Source organism: Oncorhynchus nerka, linkage group LG12 (genome assembly GCF_034236695.1).
Source record: "Oncorhynchus nerka isolate Pitt River linkage group LG12, Oner_Uvic_2.0, whole genome shotgun sequence".
NCBI classification, from domain to species: Eukaryota; Metazoa; Chordata; class Actinopteri; order Salmoniformes; family Salmonidae; genus Oncorhynchus; species Oncorhynchus nerka.
The window spans coordinates 424,858-439,812 of NC_088407.1; the positions used below are offsets into that span (position 1 = coordinate 424,858).

General features: G+C 41.2%; 1 protein-coding gene across 4 annotated transcripts in view; it reads right to left on the bottom strand.

Annotated features, from left to right (window-relative positions):
- plod3 (procollagen-lysine, 2-oxoglutarate 5-dioxygenase 3) overlaps positions 1-14,955 on the bottom strand; it is a 120,071-nt gene that overhangs the window by 39,089 nt on the left and 66,027 nt on the right. For all 4 annotated transcript variants that reach the window (XM_065025104.1, XM_065025103.1, XM_065025102.1 and 1 more), the window contains 2 exons: positions 11,261-11,386; positions 8,285-8,426 (listed from right to left, as the gene is read on the bottom strand). In XM_065025104.1, the coding sequence (XP_064881176.1) occupies positions 8,285-8,426; positions 11,261-11,386 (268 nt within the window). The remainder of the gene's footprint in view (positions 1-8,284; positions 8,427-11,260; positions 11,387-14,955) is intronic.

Genomic DNA, 14,955 nt, shown 5'->3' on the forward strand with positions numbered 1-14,955 from the left:
ATGCAACAACGTCAGGCGGCTTCTTAATGTAATTCAAGCCTACCAACAAAGTGCTGTAGATGGTCTTGTGCTCTCCCTAGATGCTGAGAAAGCATTTGATCGTGTGGAGTGGTCTTACCTATTATTTGCTCTAAATAAATTTGGTCTGGGGGACAACTTTATAAAATGGGTGAAAGTTCTATATGATGATCCTCAGGCTGCTGTCCTTACTAATGGGCTACGGTCAAATAGCTTCTCTATACACAGAGGTACCAGACAGGGCTGTCCTAACTAATGGGCTACGGTCAAATAGCTTCTCTATACACAGAGGTACCAGACAGGGCTGTCCTTACTAATGGGCTACGGTCAAATAGCTTCTCTATACACAGAGGTACCAGACAGGGCTGTCCTTACTAATGGACTACGGTCAAATAGCTTCTCTATACACAGAGGTACCAGACAGGGCTGTCCTTACTAATGGGCTACGGTCAAATAGCTTCTCTATACACAGAGGTACCAGACAGGGCTGTCCTTACTAATGGGCTACGGTCAAATAGCTTCTCTATACACAGAGGTACCAGACAGGGCTGTCCTTACTAATGGGCTACGGTCAAATAGCTTCTCTATACACAGAGGTACCAGACAGGGCTGTCCTTACTAATGGGCTACGGTCAAATAGCTTCTCTATACACAGAGGTACCAGACAGGGCTGTCCTTACTAATGGGCTACGGTCAAATAGCTTCTCTATACACAGAGGTACCAGACAGGGCTGTCCTTACTAATGGGCTACGGTCAAATAGCTTCTCTATACACAGAGGTACCAGACAGGGCTGTCCTTACTAATGGGCTACGGTCAAATAGCTTCTCTATACACAGAGGTACCAGACAGGGCTGTCCTTACTAATGGGCTACGGTCAAATAGCTTCTCTATACACAGAGGTACCAGACAGGGCTGTCCTAACTAATGGGCTACGGTCAAATAGCTTCTCTATACACAGAGGTACCAGACAGGGCTGTCCTTACTAATGGGCTACAGTCAAATAGCTTCTCTATACACAGAGGTACCAGACAGGGCTGTCCTTACTAATGGGCTACGGTCAAATAGCTTCTCTATACACAGAGGTACCAGACAGGGCTGTCCTTACTAATGGGCTACGGTCAAATAGCTTCTCTATACACAGAGGTACCAGACAGGGCTGTCCTAACTAATGGGCTACGGTCAAATAGCTTCTCTATACACAGAGGTACCAGACAGGGCTGTCCTTACTAATGGGCTACGGTCAAATAGCTTCTCTATACACAGAGGTACCAGACAGGGCTGTCCTAACTAATGGGCTACGGTCAAATAGCTTCTCTATACACAGAGGTACCAGACAGGGCTGTCCTAACTAATGGGCTACGGTCAAATAGCTTCTCTATACACAGAGGTACCAGACAGGGCTGTCCTTACTAATGGGCTACGGTCAAATAGCTTCTCTATACACAGAGGTACCAGACAGGGCTGTCCTTACTAATGGGCTACGGTCAAATAGCTTCTCTATACACAGAGGTACCAGACAGGGCTGTCCTAACTAATGGGCCAAGGTCAAATAGCTTCTCTATACACAGAGGTACCAGACAGGGCTGTCCTTACTAATGGGCTACGGTCAAATAGCTTCTCTATACACAGAGGTACCAGACAGGGCTGTCCTAACTAATGGGCTACGGTCAAATAGCTTCTCTATACACAGAGGTACCAGACAGGGCTGTCCTAACTAATGGGCTACGGTCAAATAGCTTCTCTATACACAGAGGTACCAGACAGGGCTGTCCTTACTAATGGGCTACGGTCAAATAGCTTCTCTATACACAGAGGTACCAGACAGGGCTGTCCTTACTAATGGGCTACGGTCAAATAGCTTCTCTATACACAGAGGTACCAGACAGGGCTGTCCTTACTAATGGGCTACGGTCAAATAGCTTCTCTATACACAGAGGTACCAGACAGGGCTGTCCTAACTAATGGGCTAAGGTCAAATAGCTTCTCTATACACAGAGGTACCAGACAGGGCTGTCCTAACTAATGGGCTACGGTCAAATAGCTTCTCTATACACAGAGGTACCAGACAGGGCTGTCCTTACTAATGGGCTACGGTCAAATAGCTTCTCTATACACAGAGGTACCAGACAGGGCTGTCCTTACTAATGGGCTACGGTCAAATAGCTTCTCTATACACAGAGGTACCAGACAGGGCTGTCCTAACTAATGGGCTACGGTCAAATAGCTTCTCTATACACAGAGGTACCAGACAGGGCTGTCCTAACTAATGGGCTACGGTCAAATAGCTTCTCTATACACAGAGGTACCAGACAGGGCTGTCCTTACTAATGGGCTACGGTCAAATAGCTTCTCTATACACAGAGGTACCAGACAGGGCTGTCCTAACTAATGGGCTACGGTCAAATAGCTTCTCTATACACAGAGGTACCAGACAGGGCTGTCCTAACTAATGGGCTACGGTCAAATAGCTTCTCTATACACAGAGGTACCAGACAGGGCTGTCCTTACTAATGGGCTACGGTCAAATAGCTTCTCTATACACAGAGATACCAGACAGGGCTGTCCTAACTAATGGGCTACGGTCAAATAGCTTCTCTATACACAGAGGTACCAGACAGGGCTGTCCTTACTAATGGGCTACGGTCAAATAGCTTCTCTATACACAGAGGTACCAGACAGGGCTGTCCTTACTAATGGACTACGGTCAAATAGCTTCTCTATACACAGAGGTACCAGAAAGGGCTGTCCTTACTAATGGGCTACGGTCAAATAGCTTCTCTATACACAGAGGTACCAGACAGGGCTGTCCTTACTAATGGGCTACGGTCAAATAGCTTCTCTATACACAGAGGTACCAGACAGGGCTGTCCTTACTAATGGGCTACGGTCAAATAGCTTCTCTATACACAGAGGTACCAGACAGGGCTGTCCTTACTAATGGGCTACGGTCAAATAGCTTCTCTATACACAGAGGTACCAGACAGGGCTGTCCTTACTAATGGGCTACGGTCAAATAGCTTCTCTATACACAGAGGTACCAGACAGGGCTGTCCTTACTAATGGGCTACGGTCAAATAGCTTCTCTATACACAGAGGTACCAGACAGGGCTGTCCTTACTAATGGGCTACGGTCAAATAGCTTCTCTGTACACAGAGGTACCAGACAGGGCTGTCCTTACTAATGGGCTACGGTCAAATAGCTTCTCTATACACAGAGGTACCAGACAGGGCTGTCCTAACTAATGGGCTACGGTCAAATAGCTTCTCTATACACAGAGGTACCAGACAGGGCTGTCCTTACTAATGGGCTACAGTCAAATAGCTTCTCTATACACAGAGGTACCAGACAGGGCTGTCCTTACTAATGGGCTACGGTCAAATAGCTTCTCTATACACAGAGGTACCAGACAGGGCTGTCCTTACTAATGGGCTACGGTCAAATAGCTTCTCTATATACAGAGGTACCAGACAGGGCTGTCCTAACTAATGGGCTACGGTCAAATAGCTTCTCTATACACAGAGGTACCAGACAGGGCTGTCCTTACTAATGGGCTACGGTCAAATAGCTTCTCTATATACAGAGGTACCAGACAGGGCTGTCCTTACTAATGGGCTACGGTCAAATAGCTTCTCTATACACAGAGGTACCAGACAGGGCTGTCCTAACTAATGGGCTACGGTCAAATAGCTTCTCTATACACAGAGGTACCAGACAGGGCTGTCCTTACTAATGGGCTACGGTCAAATAGCTTCTCTATACACAGAGGTACCAGACAGGGCTGTCCTAACTAATGGGCTACGGTCAAATAGCTTCTCTATACACAGAGGTACCAGACAGGGCTGTCCTTACTAATGGGCTACGGTCAAATAGCTTCTCTATACACAGAGGTACCAGACAGGGCTGTCCTTACTAATGGGCTACGGTCAAATAGCTTCTCTATACACAGAGGTACCAGACAGGGCTGTCCTTTATCCCCCCTCTTTGCACTCGTTATGGAACCACTGGCCGAGGCCATCAGGGTAACGCCTGCTATACAGGGGCTGCTCATTGGTGATGTTCACCATAAAATAAGCTTGTATGCTGATGATGTCCTGATATTCATCTCTAGACCCGAGACTTCAATTACATCTCTTATTAATATAATTGAATTATTCAGTGAATTCTCAGGCTACAAGATTAACCTAACTATGTCAGAGGCTATGCCACTTGGTAGCCTACACTCTGTACCTAATACTTCTCCCCCCTTCCCTTTTAAATGGTCTCCCTCAGGTTTCATGTATCTGGGTATATTTGTAACTCCTAAATTCCAGCTAATGTACAAAGCCAATTTTGTTCCCTTGTTTGATACAATAAGACAGGATCTGGAGCGCTGGAACTCTCCCCATTTCTTGGTTGGGTAGAATATCCCTCCTGAAAATGAACGTTTTACCTAGACTACTTTACCCAATCCAAATGATCCCAGTATTGCTCTACAATAAGGTAATACAGGATGTAAATGGATGGCTAAGTTCCTTTATATGGAGTAAACGCAAGCCAAGACTTAAGATGGCAATATTGCAGCTGCCAAGTTCTATGGGCGGCTTGGACCTGCCCAATATCAAGTTCTATCAATGGTGTGCCCACCTTTGTTATATTTCTGACTGGATCACAAATGATGACTCCTCTATTTGGTTAGACATTGAGACTTCTCTTTCAAAATACCCCTTACAGGATCTTTTATTTTTCAGAAGTTTCAAGTCTGTAGAAGAACACTGCAATAATCCAGTTACACTTAACACACTCAAAGTATGGAGGTCAGTTCAACGCTTCCTGGGAAGGTCCAAACTAACCTCTGCTCTTACCCCAATTCTTAACAACCCAGATTTCAGTCCAGGATTGCTGGATGCTGGCTTTAACTTATGGCTTAATAAGGGCATACGCTAAATGACTTATTTGCTGACAAGATTTTGTTGTCATTTGAGCAGATGGTCAAGAAATATCGACTCCCAAAGCAGGACTTTTTCCGCTTCCTACAAGTAAGACGTTATATTCTGGAGAGCACCACCTTAATTGGTAACCCTGATGTGTCTGTCATTGAAAGAATGCTTTTTTTCCCACAAAGGAAAATGTCTGTAAGTCTGTTTTATGATACTTTAAGGTCCTTTTCTGCTGTCAACACACAGAGGGTGAAACAAGTGTGGGAGAAAGAATTGTCTGTTACTATTGACGAAGAGATGTGGGAGGACATTTGGAGATATGCAAAAACAATATCTATATGTAACATAGTACTAGTACTAGAGCAATCCAATTAAGAATAATACACAGATTGCATATATCCCCAAATCGCAGACATGCTTTTAGCCCCACTTCCTCTTCCCCTCAGTGTCTTAAATGCAAAACTGATACAGGCACCCTAACACATTGTTTATGGTCATGTACCAAAATACAAAAGATACTGGTCTGGTGTCCTGCAAGAAATTGAAAAGATCCTAGGGGTTGATCTAGAATTGGACCCAGTTTCTTTACTGTTAGGTCTCCCTAGTATGTTACTTCTGTCTGTAAAAGGAGGCTTTACAACATCCTTACCTTCGCAGCGAGGAAGGACATCCTTTTACAGTGGATTAGTGATAAGGTTCCTTCTATTAAAGACTGGCATAAGATACTATTTGAATGGGTGCCTCTGGAATATCTGACATGTACATTGCATTCTAAAACAGACCAGTTCTACAAAGTATGGGAACCTTATCTAAATGACCTAGAACCTGAGGTATCAGCTATTATGCTGCAAGGATTCTCTTAGAACGGCGGGGATCTATGTATTTCAGAACTACACTGTACGTTCCATGTATGGGAACCTTATCTAAATTACCTAGAACCTGAGGTATCAGCTATTATGCTGCAAGGATTCTCTTAGAATGGCGGGGATCTATGTATTTCAGAACTACACTGTACGTTCCATGTATGGGAACCTTATCTAAATGACCTAGAACCTGAGGTATCAGCTATTATGCTGCAAGGATTCTCTTAGAATGGCGGGGATCTATGTATTTCAGAACTACACTGTACGTTCCATGTGTGGAACCTAACCTCTTGGTTTAAACTGAGCTTTTTTGTTTAATTTCTGTTTGTAAGTTTGTTTCAAATGTATGTATTGAGGGACGCAATGATGGTGATGGGGTGAGAGAAGCACAGAGCGGGGAGAGGAAAATGGTGTACGTATTATGGGTGTGTATATGTGTGTGCGTGCGTGTATGTATATGTGTGGGTATATGCATGGGTATATGTATATGTGTGTATGTATGGGTATGTATGTATGTGTATGTATATGTGTGGGTATATGCATGGGTATATGTATATGTGTGTATGTATGGGTATGTATGTATGGGTATGTATGTATGTGTATGTATATGCACGTAGATATGGGTAAGTGGGGGCTGTGTTTCTCTTTGTTCTGTGTGCTTTGTCTCTGTTGTTGTATCTCTTAATATGGGTGAAAATTGTGAAATTTCAATAAAAATACTGTTAAAACTATGAAATAACACATCTGGAATCATGTAGTAACCAAACAAACATTAAAACTATGAAATAACACATCTGGAATCATGTAGTAACCAAACAAACATTAAAGCTATGAAATAACACATCTGGAATCATGTAGTAACCAAACAAACATTAAAGCTATGAAATAACACATCTGGAATCATGTAGTAACCAAACAAACATTAAAGCTATGAAATAACACATCTGGAATCATGTAGTAACCAAACAAACATTAAAGCTATGAAATAACACATCTGGAATCATGTAGTAACCAAACAAAGTGTTAAAGCTATGAAATAACACATCTGGAATCATGTAGTAACCAAACAAAGTGTTAAAGCTATGAAATAACACATCTGGAATCATGTTGGAAAAGTAACCAAACAAACATTAAAGCTATGAAATAACACATATGGAATCATGTAGTAACCAAAAAAGTGTTAAAACTATGAAATAACACATCTGGAATCATGTTGGAACCAAACAAACATTAAAGCTATGAAATAACACATCTGGAATCATGTAGGAACCAAACAAACATTAAAGCTATGAAATAACACATCTGGAATCATGTAGTAACCAAACAAAGTGTTAAAGCTATGAAATAACACATCTGGAATCATGTAGTAACCAAACAAAGTGTTAAAGCTATGAAATAACACATCTGGAATCATGTAGTAACCAAACAAAGTGTTAAAGCTATGAAATAACACATCTGGAATCATGTAGTAACCAAACAAAGTGTTAAAGCTATGAAATAACACATCTGGAATCATGTAGTAACCAAACAAAGTGTTAAAGCTATGAAATAACACATCTGGAATCATGTAGTAACCAAACAAACATTAAAGCTATGAAATAACACATCTGGAATCATGTAGTAACCAAACAAACATTAAAGCTATGAAATAACACATCTGGAATCATGTAGTAACCAAACAAAGTGTTAAAACTATGAAATAACACATCTGGAATCATGTAGTAACCAAACAAAGTGTTAAACAAATCAACATGTATTTTATATTTAAGATTTTTCAAAAGTAGCCACACCTTTCCCTTGATGACAGCTTTGCACACTCTTGGCATTCTCTCAACCAGCTTCATGAGGTAGTCACCTGGAATGCATTTTATTTACCCATCTACCAATATGTGACATTCTTTGCGAGACATTATATATAGGCAAGTCAGTTAAGAACCAGTTCTATTTTCAATGACGGCCTAGGAACAGTGGGTTAGATTTTTACCTTGTCAGCTTGGGAATTCGATCTTGCAACTTTTCTGTTACTAAGTGTGCAAAGCTGTCATCAAGGCAAAAGGTGGCTACTTTGAAGAATCTAAAATCTACAATGATTTGTTCAACACTTTTTTGGTTACTACATGATTCCATATCTGTTATTTCATAGTTTTAACACTTTGTTTGGTTACTACATGATTCCATATGTGTTATTTCATAGTTTTAACACTTTGTTTGGTTACTACATGATTCCATATGTGTTATTTCATAGCTTTAATGTTTGTTTGGTTACTACATGATTCCATATGTGTTATTTCATAGCTTTAATGTTTTCACTTTTTTTTTTTACAATGTTGAAAACAGTTAAAATAAAGAAATACCAGAAAATGAGTAGGTGCCCAAACTTTTGACTGGTACTGTATATATAAACAAATGGTATCTCCCAGCAGACACCATATCAGGGTCCATATCATAATATAGCATATATAACATTACATATATAATATATACCTGGTCTCGTACGGCCCTGCAGAACACCATATCAGGGTCCATCCCCTCCTGACTGTACAGACTGACCTGAGACAGTCTACCTCTCAAGACGGACCCCTTTATCATGTAGACCTGAGTTATATAGGGAACGTTCCATAGACCACTACAGAGAGAGAACATATAGAATATATAGAGAACATATAGAATATATAGGGTTATATAGATAACATATAGAATATATAGGGTTATATAGATAACATATAGAATATATAGGGTTATATAGATAACACATATAGAATATATATAGGGTTATATAGAGTACATATATAATATATAGGGTTATATAGATAACATACAGAATATATAGGGTTATATAGAGTACATATATAATATATAGGGTTATATAGATAACATACAGAATATATAGGGTTATATAGATAACATATATAATATATAGGGTTATATAGAGTACATATATAATATATAGGGTTATATAGAGTACATATATAATATATAGGGTTATATAGAGTACATATATAATATATAGGGTTATATAGATAACACATATATAATATATAGGGTTATATAGAGTACATATATAATATATAGGGTTATATAGATAACATATAGAATATATAGGGTTATATAGAGTACATATAGAATATATAGGGTTATATAGAGTACATATATAATATATAGGGTTATATAGAGTACATATAGAATATATAGGGTTATATAGAGTACATATATAATATATAGGGTTATATAGAGTACATATATAATATATAGGGTTATATAGAGTACATATATAATATATAGGGTTATATAGATAACATACAGAATATATAGGGTTATATAGAGTACATATAGAATATATAGGGTTATATAGAGTACATATATAATATATAGGGTTATATAGAGTACATATATAATATATAGGGTTATATAGAGTACATATATAATATATAGGGTTATATAGATAACATACAGAATATATAGGGTTATATAGAGTACATATATAATATATAGGGTTATATAGATAACATATATAATATATAGGGTTATATAGAGAACATATATAATATATAGGGTTATATAGAGTACATATATAATATATAGGGTTATATAGAGTACATATATAATATATAGGGTTATATAGATAACATACAGAATATATAGGGTTATATAGAGTACATATATAATATATAGGGTTATATAGATAACATACAGAATATATAGGGTTATATAGGGTACATATATAATATCCTAGTAATCCTAGTAAATATTCTCTGTTTTAGGTCAGTTAGGATCACCACTTTATTTTAAGAATGTGAAATGTCAGAATAATAGTAGAGAATTATTTATTTCAGCTGTTATTTCTTTCATCACATTCCCAGTGGGTCAGAAGTTTACATACACTCAATTAGTATTTGGTAGCATTGCCTTTAAATTGTTTAACTTTCAGGTAGCCTTCCACAAGCTTCCCACAATTAGTTGGGTGAATTTTGGTCCATTCCACCTGAGAGAGCTGGTGTAACTGAGTCAGGTTTGTAGGCCTCCTTGCTCACACACGCTTTTTCAGTTCTGCCCACACATTTTCTATAGAATTGAGGTAGCCACTCCAATTTCTTGACTTTGTTGTCCTTAAGCCATTTTGACACAACTTTGGAAGTATGCTTGGGGTCATTGTTCATTTGGAAGACCCATTTACAACCAAGCTTTTAACTTTGAGATGTTGCTTCAATATATCCACATAAATGTCCGACCTCATGATGCCATCTATTTTGTGAAGTGCACCAGTCCCTCCTGCAGCAAACCACCCCCACAACATGATGCTGCCACCCCCACAACATGATGCTGCCACTCCCACAACATGATGCTGCCTCCCCCACAACATGATGCTGCCACCCCCACAACATGATGCTGCCTCCCCCACAACATGATGCTGCCACCCCCACAACATGATGCTGCCACCCCCACAACATGATGCTGCCACCTCCACAACATGACGCTGCCACCCCCACAACATGACGCTGCCACCCCCACAACATGATGCTGCCACCTCCACAACATGATGCTGCCACCCCCACAACATGATGCTGCCACCCCCACAACATGATGCTGCCACCCCCACAACATGATGCTGCCACCCCCGTGCTTCACGGTTGGGATGGTGATCTTCGGCTTTCAAGCTTCCCCCTTTTTCCTCCAAACATAACGATGGTCATTATGGCCAAGCAGTTATATTTTTGTTTCATCAGACCAGAGGACATTTCTCCAAAAAGTACCATCTTTGTCCCCATGTGCAGTTGCAAACCGTAGTCTGGCTTTTTTCTGGTGGTTTTGGAGCAGTGGCTTCTTCCTTGCTATGCGGCCTTTCATGTTATGTCGATATAGGACTCGTTTTACTGTGGATATAGATATTTGTACCTGTTTCCTCCAGCATCTTCACAAGGTCCTTTGCTGTTGTTCTGGGATTGATTTGCACTTTTCGCAACAAAGTACAAAGTCTCCTTCCTGAGCAGTATGAAGTCTACCATTTTTTTCTGAGGTCTTAGCTGATTTCTTTTGATTTTCCCATGATGGCCTTGAAATACATCCACAGGTACACCTCTGACTCAAATGATGTCAATTAGCCTATCAGAAGATTCTAAAACCATGACATTGTTTTCTGGAATTTTCCAAGCTGTTTAAAGGCACAGTCAACTTAGTGTATGTAAACTTCTGACCCACTGGACTTGTGATACAGTGAATTATAAGTGAAATAATCTGTCTGTAAACAATTGTTGGAAAAATTACTTGTGTCATGTACAAAGTAGATGTCCTAACCGACTTGTTAACTAACAGTAGTTTTGGCAAGACATTTGTGGAGTGGTTGAAAAAACGAGTTTTAATGACTCCAACCTAAGTGTATGTAAAGTTCCTACTTTAACTATATATAGGGTTATATAGTGTGTGCGTGTGTGTGTGTGTGTGTGTGTGTGTTTGTGTACTCACGCTCTCTTGCCCTGTACAATATCGATGTAGTCTTCAGATCGAGAGTAGAACCCCTCAGGACTCAGAGCTCCCCAGAAATTAGACCACAGTTTGCCATGTCTGGACAACATGGGGGCTATCACTGACCTGGAGACAGACAGAACATGTTTAGTGTGTTAGACCACACTATCACTGACCTGTGGATAAAGAGAGGGTTAGGATATTGCGTTCAGTATTTTAGATATAATCAGGTAATTGTTTATATTCACCTTTCTTTAACTAGGAAAGTCAGTTAAGAACTAATTTGTTTTTAATGACGAAGGCCTAAGAACAGCGGGTTAACTGCCTGACGTCAAAAATTACAGACCCTGTATCCCTTCTCTCTATAAAACTACAGACCCTGTATCCCTTCTCTCTATAAAACTACAGACCCTGTATCCCTTCTCTCTATAAAACTACAGACCCTGTATCCCATCTCTCTATAAAACTACAGACCCGGTATCCCTTCTCTATAAAACTACAGACCCTGTATCCCTTCTCTCTATAAAACTACAGACCCTGTATCCTCTATTACAGACCCTGTATCCCTCTCTCTATAAAACTACAGACCCTGTATCCCATCTCTCTATAAAACTACAGACCCTGTATCCCTTCTCTCTATAAAACTACAGACCCTGTATCCCTTCTCTCTATAAAACTACAGACCCTGTATCCCTTCTCTCTATAAAACTACAGACCCTGTATCCCTTCTCTCTATAAAACTACAGACCCTGTATCCCATCTCTCTATAAAACTACAGACCCTGTATCCCTTCTCTCTATAAAACTACAGACCCTGTATCCCTTCTCTCTATAAAACTACAGACCCGGTATCCCTTCTCTATAAAACTACAGACCCTGTATCCCTTCTCTCTATAAAACTACAGACCCTGTATCCCTTCTCTCTATAAAACTACAGACCCTGTATCCCATCTCTCTATAAAACTACAGACCCTGTATCCCTTCTCTCTATAAAACTACAGACCCTGTATCCCTTCTCTCTATAAAACTACAGACCCTGTATCCCTTCTCTCTATAAAACTACAGACCCTGTATCCCTTCTCTCTATAAAACTACAGACCCTGTATCCCTTCTCTCTATAAAACTACAGACCCTGTATCCCATCTCTCTATAAAACTACAGACCCTGTATCCCTTCTCTCTATAAAACTACAGACCCTGTATCCCTCTCTCTATAAAACCACAGACCCTGTATCCCTTCTCTATAAAACTACAGACCCTGTATCCCTTCTCTCTATAAAACTACAGACCCTGTGTCCCTTCTCTCTATAAAACTACAGACCCTGTGTCCCTTCTCTCTATAAAACTACAGACCCTGTATCCCTTCTCTCTATAAAACTACAGACCCTGTATCCCTTCTCTCTATAAAACTACAGACCCTGTATCCCTTCTCTCTATAAAACTACAGACCCTGTATCCCTTCTCTCTATAAAACTACAGACCCTGTATCCCTTCTCTCTATAAAACTACAGACCCTGTATCCCTTCTCTCTATAAAACTACAGACCCTGTATCCCTTCTCTCTATAAAACTACAGCCCCTGTATCCCTTCTTCCTATAGAACTACAGACCCAGTATCTCTATCTACAGTAGAGAGGCTATAAACAGTAGGTAGGCAATATACAGTAGAGAGGCTCTATACAGACACCGGTTAGTCGGGCTGATTGAGGTAGTATGTACATGTAGATATGGTTAAAGTGACTATGCATATATGATGAACAGAGAGTAGGAGTAGTGTAAAAGAGGGGATGGCGGGTTGGTGGGTGGGACACAATGCAGATAGTCTGGTTAGCCATTTGGTTACCTATTCAGGAGTGTTATTTCTTGGGGGTAAAAACTGTTGAGAAGCCTTTTTTGTCCTAGACTTGGCACTCCGGTACTGTTTGCCATGCGGTAGTAGAGAGAACAGTCTATGACTGAGGTGGCTGGGGTCTTTGACAATACTATGACTGTGATATGTGGTTGTCCCACCTAGCTATCTGAAGATGAATGTCCTGACTATGACTGGTCCACCTAGCTATCTGAAGATGAATGTCCTGACTATGACTGGTCCCCCTAGCTATCTGGAGATGAATGTCCTGACTAGGACTGGTCCACCTAGCTATCTGGAGATGAATGTCCTGACTATGACTGGTCCACCTAGCTATCTGGAGATGAATGTCCTGACTATGACTGGTCCACCTAGCTATCTGGAGATGAATGTCCTGACTATGACTGGTCCACCTAGCTATCTGAAGATGAATGTCCTGACTATGACTGGTCCACCTAGCTATCTGAAGATGAATGTCCTGACTATGACTGGTCCACCTAGCTATCTGGAGATGAATGTCCTGACTATGACTGGTCCACCTAGCTATCTGGAGATGAAAGTCCTGACTATGACTGTGATATGTGGTTGTCCCACCTAGCTATCTGAAGATGAATGTCCTGACTATGACTGGTCCACCTAGCTATCTGAAGATGAATGTCCTGACTATAACTGGTCCACATAACTGGTGCATTGATGACGTTGTCCCCACAGTGACTGTACGTACATACCCCAACCAGAAGCCATGGATTACAGGCAACAGTCGCACTGAGCTCAAGGGTAGAGCTGCCGCTTTCAAGGAGCGGGACTCTAACCCAGAAGCTTATAAGAAATCCCGCTATGCCCTCCGACGAACCATCAAACAGTGTCAAGACAGGACTAATATCGTATCGTACTACACCGGCTCTGGCGCTCGTCAGATGTGGAAGGGCTTGCAAACTATTACAGACTACGAAGGCAAGCACCGCCATGAACTGCCCAGTGACACGAACCTTCCAGACAAGCTAAATTACTTCTATGCTCGCTTCAAGGCAAGTAACACTGAAACATGCATGAGAGCACCAGCTGTTCCGGACGACTGTGTGATCATGCTCTCCATAGCCGATGTGATTGAGACCTTCAAACAGGTCAACATTCACAAGGCCACATAGCCAGACGGATTACTAGGAAGTGTGCTCTGGGCATGTGCTGACCAACTGGCAAGTGTCTTCATTGACAAACTCTCTGTCTGAGTCTGTAATACCAACATGCTTCAAGCAGACCACCATAGTCCCTGTGCCCAAGAACACTAAGGTAACCTGCCTAAATAAATACTGACCCGTAGCACTCACGTCTGTAGCCATGAAGTGCTTTGAAAGGCTGGTCATGGCTCACAACACCATTATCCCAGAAACCCTAGACCCACTTCAATTTAAATACCGCACCAACAGATAGTGCAATCTCTATTCACTCCACACTGCCCTTTCCCACCTGGACAAAAGGAACACCTATGTGAGAATGCTGTTCATTGACTACAGCTCAGCATTCAACACCATAGTGCCCTCAAAGCTCATAACTAATCTAAGGACCCTGGGACTAAACACCTCCCTCCTCAACTGGATCCTGGACTTCCTGAAATGCCGCCCCCAGGTCGTAAGGGTAGGTAACAACACATCCGCCACGCTGATCCTCAACACAGGGGCCCCTCAGGGGTGCGTGCTCAGTCCCCTCTTGTACTCCCTGTTCACCCATGACTGCACGGCCAGGCACGACTCCAACACCATCATTAAGTTTGCTGATGACACAACAGTGGTTGGCCTGATCACCGACGAGACAGCCTATAGGGAGGAGGTCAGAGATCTGGTCATGTGGT